The sequence below is a fragment of the Lolium rigidum genome, chromosome 3 (genome assembly GCF_022539505.1).
Source record: "Lolium rigidum isolate FL_2022 chromosome 3, APGP_CSIRO_Lrig_0.1, whole genome shotgun sequence".
NCBI lineage: Eukaryota > Viridiplantae > Streptophyta > Magnoliopsida > Poales > Poaceae > Lolium > Lolium rigidum.
Window position 1 is genome coordinate 252,578,022 of NC_061510.1, and position 6,007 is coordinate 252,584,028.

A 6,007-nucleotide genomic window follows, 5' to 3' on the forward strand; every position below is an offset into this window, starting at 1 on the left:
AAAAAAGATTTATTGGGCAGGCCCACGTGCTGAACAAGCACGCATGCGACTCATGATGTTGTTGGGAGGTGCTATACATCGCTTTAAGTGGCTCAGGAAGCATCTGTACCCAATGTGGCCCTAAATGGGCTGCAATGTCATGGCCCATTAAATCAGGTGATATGATTTTTCAGTTTTGATGCATTTACATATTTAAATTTGATGATTTTTTCAAATCCGGTGAACAAATTTTAAGATTGCGAAAAATTTATAAAGTATATTTTTTTTCAAACACCACCTGAACAATTGTTTCAAATCCCCGTAAATATTTTTCAAATATATGATATTTTCCAAAATTTGAATAGTGTTAAAACCTTGATTTTTTACACGATGAACATTTCGTAACACCATATTTTTTCCCCAAATTAGTACCTTTCAAAATTCACGAGCTTTTATAAATCCCGCGTTCCATGTGATAACAATGCATATTGAGATTGAATTCTATATATATGAGAGACGTGTTGCATTTTTAATAAAGCATATCAAGATTGTTTACCATTTCCCCTGATCAAACCATTTCACCAACAAGAGTTTATTTTATATTTCGTGGTTCACTGTTCCAAGAGAAATGTGTTTATTGAACAGGTTGTGGTAGTTAATTGTAACTCTATTTCAATGAAATAAAACCCTAAGTTCTCCCGCCAAAAAAAAATTCAACAATGTTTGAGGTATCAGACAGGTCGCGTATCCCCTCCCCACTGGTACAACGGTGCTAAATTAGCGATCGCCTAGCTAATTCAGAGACTATCATCAGCCAACTCAACAACCTAGTCGTATGTTCAGCTGCCGATGATTAATCACTCCACAACTGGAAAATATAGTGCCAAATCCACCGAGTCCTATTTAAGCTCCTACATTCCCTCGTATCCTACTCGTCTACAAAAGCATCAGCTACCAAGCTATTTGTACACTGCTAATTATCTCCAGAGATCAAGAGATGGCACGCGCTGCAGCTGCTCTTCAGCTCCTGCTAGTCGCCGTGGTGGCAGCAATGCTCCTCGCTGCGCCGCACGCCGCCGACGCGGCCATCTCTTGCGGCCAGGTGAACGCCGCCCTCAGCCCCTGCATCCTCTACGCGCGCGGCCTCGCCGGCGCCCCGTCCGCGGCTTGCTGCGGCGGCGTCAAGAGCCTCGCCGCGGCGACGAAGACCACTGCCGACAGGCGCGCCGCATGCAGCTGCCTCAAGATGGCCGCCGGCCGCATGACCGGGCTCAACAACGGCAACACCGCCAACATCCCGGCCAAGTGCCGCGTCAGCGTCCCCTACGGCGACATCAGCGCCTCCGTCGACTGCTCCAAGGTCAATTGATCTGGAGATCACTCGACGGTCGACGACACACGGCGTTTAGCCCGGTCCACCATCGGTGCCGAGACAGCTGACTTGAGGTTAAGTATGCGTGGTGTTTATACTAAATAAAAGCTTGGGCAGCATGCACGGATGGTACATGGTACGTAAGTATGTGCGGTTTGTATACATGTACGCTGTCTAGCTGTCGATGGACGGTACCAGCGTTTACTTAAGAGTCTATGTTCGGTTTGCCCCACTTCGATCGAGCAGAATGTTGTAGTTTGTGACAGCGTCAGCAGTGTTGATGAATATACTTTCCCCGTCCTCAAATAATAAGTGTGTGTTTGAACATGTCTAATTCAAATTTTATTAGCTTCGATCAATTTTCTACAAAAAAAAAAGTAGTAGCATGACACTAAATTAATATTGCTAGGAGTATATTGCTATTTTATGTAAAAAATTAGTCAAGGTTTTAAATGTTTGACTTCTAAAATGAGAAAATGTACAATTACTCACAAACTTGCGGAGGGAGGGAGTATATATTCAATACTAGCAAGGCTTCAATCGTTGAAAATTGTATAGAGATGCATCAGGGAGACTTTTCCTCCAGCTCCGCCCCTACTTTCCCTTGTTTTGTCTCATCGGTATCACTTTAAACTCCATAGAACTTATTTTTCTCTGTCTTTAAATGCCCAGCCACACCAGATTGAACTTGTCGAAACAATAGACTAATTCTAACGGGAAAATCACTAGTTGTTGACTTGTTGACGTAACCTATAAAGCCTTTCATGGAGAAAGATGAATCGATGAGAATGAGATATATACACACAAACCAAACTTGTTGATCTCGTAGACCTACTCTATTTTTTTTTTAACAAATCGTAGACTTACTCGGTACTCTGGGTAAGCGACGTACTCTGGAGGAATATTAGGCTCTATCGAACATACAGGAAACTGGAGGTAGCATTTTACTTATGTGTTGGTGGAAAATAATTTCTATAACATACTCAAGCACATATCTGTAGTAAGAGCATCACTAGTAGAGCCCTCAAACCCTCAAACCCTCAAACCCTCAAACCGTTTTAAGGGTTGAGAATGGGTATTTTTTGGCTCGTTTAGAGGTTGAAAAACTGGGGCAAAGACTAGAACCCTCAAACCCAACCCTTATAACGGAATATTACATTATAAGGGTTGGGTTTGAGGGTTCTAGTCTTTGCCCCAACCCCAACCCTTGAAACTGTCATATGACATATCACAATTATCACTAGAAAAACACAAACAACATTGAAACAACTAGCGAATGAAAATCATTGATGCATGGTTTAATAGTTTACATCACAAAATCATCATCTTCCACCTCTCATCGGCACCGTCACCAAAAAGTTGCACCTCGGCGCCATCTCCTCCACACCGCCATCGCCTCAAGCACCTCCATAAGCGCCGGTGGAGTCCTCCACATCGCCATCACCACCACAACTCATCGGAGTGTCACCTCGAAGAGTAGAGGACGCACCACGAAGTAGCCTCTTCCCCTCGGCGATGTCCTCCTTGGTCTCCTTCCACCACGCCAATTGGTCTTCATCCATGTCTTTTTTTGCACATCATCATGTGCTCCTTCTCCTCGGCCATGATCTCTTTCCATGCCTTTGCTTCCTTGAGCTTGAGCATCCTCTCCTCCATATCGGCCTTGCGCTTCGCTTGTTCACGCCGTGCTTCAACTTGTGCAAGCTTCACCTCTTTCTTCTTCTCGGTGATAAGAAGCTTTGTCTCCAATGTCTTCATTGTCAATGTCTCCCTAGACTTCATCATTTGCTCCATCTTCTCTCTTAAGTTTGACGCCTCTCCTTCCATCTTGATCCTTAGCTTTGCCTTCTTGGTTCCCTCGGGCTTGCACAAGTTTCTTTCCTCCTCATCACTATCATCCATCCTAAGCATTGCCGCCTTCTTGAGGGCGGTCTCTTGATCCCTCAACTTCCACTTGTCAAAAGTTTGAAGAATTGCCCAAGCATGCTTAAATGGGAATGATTTGCCCTTGGAAGCGGGCATCTCCTTGTACCTCAAACCGGCAATTGTCTCCTACAAACCCACAAATAGCATAGTAAATAAACATATGTACACATATGTACTCACATATGAACCCAACAATGCATAGAAAATAAAAAAAAAATGAGCACATATGTACTCACATAGTCACTCTCCACGCATCCACTAGGCGGTGCATTCATCACTTGGTCCATTGCCGCACTCCAACGAGCACGACACGGCTTCATCAACTCACATCGGCCTTGAAGCGACCGGTATGACCGAGAGATGTACCCACCGGTCTTCGGCTTGATCTTGCAATAGGTGTCTTCTATGCGTTGCCAATATCGTTTACCGGTTTGATCGGTACCCGTGCTTGCATCCATCCCCACGCTTGCCCAAGCACGAACCAAGAGAATATCTTCGGCCGTGGTATAGTTTGTCGAACGCGGGGTGGAGCGGCCAACGGTGGTGAACATCTCCTCCTCTATCTCGGTCACCTCCTCATCATCACCCTCTTCCTCCTCGTCATCATCCTCTTCCTCCTCCTCCTCACCACCAAATCCAAAAACTCGAGAGGAGCAGCCCCGATGTCCACCTCCGCGTCTTGGAGAAGCCCCATGAATGATGTTGCAGGATTATTATCAACCACCTCGTGCACGACGGGAGGCGTGTCGGGCGTGGGGGCGGTGGGCTTCTTCCGGGCGGTTGTCTTCTTCATGGCCGGCTTGGCGGCCGCACCCTTGGGCCCAAGCAACGGGCGTTTGGGCGGCGCCTTTCTCCGCGGCTTCGCCGGGGCGACAGGGGTCGGGGCCGGGGCGACGGGGGTCGGGGCCGGGGAGGCGGGGGTCGGGGCGACGTGGCGGGGCGGCTGGACGACGTGCTGGCCAGCACGCCGCCGCTTCGCTCCGACGTGCGTCGCGGCCACCGTCGAGGCGATTTGCGCCTCGCTCGGGCTGACGGGCGGCGGCTGTGGGACGACGGAGGTCGGGGCGACGGGGGCCGGCGGGGCGATGGGGGTCGGGGAGGCGGCGGCCGACGGAGGCGGGGCGGGGGGCGGCGTCGCCATGGCCGGTGGAGGCGCGGCCGAGGCGGAGCGGGGGGAGGCGAGGCCCGGCGGAGCGCGCGGGGCGGCGGCCGACGGAGGCGGAGCGGGCGGAGGCGGCGCGGGGCGGGAGTTTGGGATTGGGAAATTTCCGTCCCGCGCTAGTTGGAAGAGGAGTGCGGGTTGGGTGTGGTTCGGCCTCCCCAACCCTCACTTCTACAGGTTGAAATCGTGTTTGAGGGTTGGACCTCTAAATTTTTTTGAGGGTTTGAGGGTTTAAGGGTTCTAGTCTACACGTTTTTTCTCTCGCAAACTGTAAAAAAGCAGTTATTTTTGAGGGTTTGAGGGTTTGAGGGTTTGAGGGCTCTACTAGTGACTCTCTAAGGCCATGCATGCACCGATGCACGGCCAGTATTCCTAGTCGGACTCTGATCCAATAATATCTAGGCCCGTATAATTTTCTTTCCCAGAAACCTACGACTTCAGGCCTATAAAAACTCTGGCCCATATGAAAATTAAAAGCTGGCCCATATCCATATGTAATACCATGCAAACTGCAGATCCTGGAGTGGGTGAGATGAAAACCGATGATGGAAGCAACTGATTGTCTGCAGATAGTTGGATATGCTCTGTCTGGAGAAGTTTTGGTCTCATGCTCCTGTTACCCCTCGAGTTTCTTTTTGCTTGTTTTTCGTTTTAGGTTTTTTTACATTGCTCTGTAATATATATACAAATCCTCTGAACCCTAGCAGTAGGCGGCGCCTGCTACATAAACTCCTGCTTTTTCGTTATCGTGATGGTAATGAAAATCGATCCCACGTTGGATCGCTTGGGGAAAAAATGTAACACCATGCAACTCAGTTATTTGTATTCTTTTGGACTGACCAGGGAACAAAAAATAATGATGTAAAATAAGTAGGCAGGACAAATTGGACACAACAAAAACGTTTCCGTACGCCGTAGGTTTTCGGACCTTTGGTTACTGGACAAAATTTCTCTTCACATCGTTTACACTACAACAAACAACCGATTGTCAAAATGTGCCCCAAGTGTATTGTGTTGGACACTCGGTGAAGCATCTTTTCTAAACCGAGTGCCATAACAAACACTGGGTAAAATGCCTACCAAATTAAAGTAGCACAATTGCTAGTTCTCACTAAACTGAGAACAAAGCTCATGCTTAGTAGACTCCAGATTGCACTTGAGATGCAAGTTAGGTTGCAACTTAGATTTTTCAGTTACAAGTTGGGCTGCAACTTAAATATTTTAGTTGCAAGTAAGGTTGCAACTACGAGAAATAGCTATGAACCATTAGGTTTACTTCGTGATCTGTATAATGGTGAGTTGCAACATTGGTTACAACTGAGATTAGAGAACATCATTCGACCGAGAATGAAATTAGTTTCAGTAGCCTAAGAACTTGTAACACCCATAAAGTCGACGATTGATTGTCTGGTGGGCAACAGTCGACAAGGCATAAAGACTCTGCAAACTAGAGCACCACGTGACCATGCTCACTGCGGTCGATCACGTATCTAGTTATGAGGAGTGCTCAAGGCAAGGAGAAGACTACTGGCTATGGTGGGATCTAAGCTTCAACCTAGCTCTGACCC

The 6,007-nt window shown here is 47.5% G+C and overlaps 1 protein-coding gene across 1 annotated transcript; it reads left to right on the top strand.

The window, feature by feature from the left end:
* The first annotated feature begins 976 nt into the window (after positions 1-976).
* On the top strand, positions 977-1,348 carry LOC124699327 (non-specific lipid-transfer protein 1-like). The gene has a single exon (XM_047231647.1). The coding sequence runs from the start codon at positions 977-979 to the stop codon at positions 1,346-1,348; it is 372 nt and encodes a 123-aa protein (XP_047087603.1).
* The last annotated feature ends 4,659 nt before the right edge of the window (positions 1,349-6,007 follow it).

What these genes read in the sequence shown, in the direction of transcription:
- LOC124699327 (XM_047231647.1), top strand. Translation starts at nt 977, where the DNA reads ATGGCACGCGCTGCAGCTGCTCTTCAGCTCCTGCTAGTCGCCGTGGTG.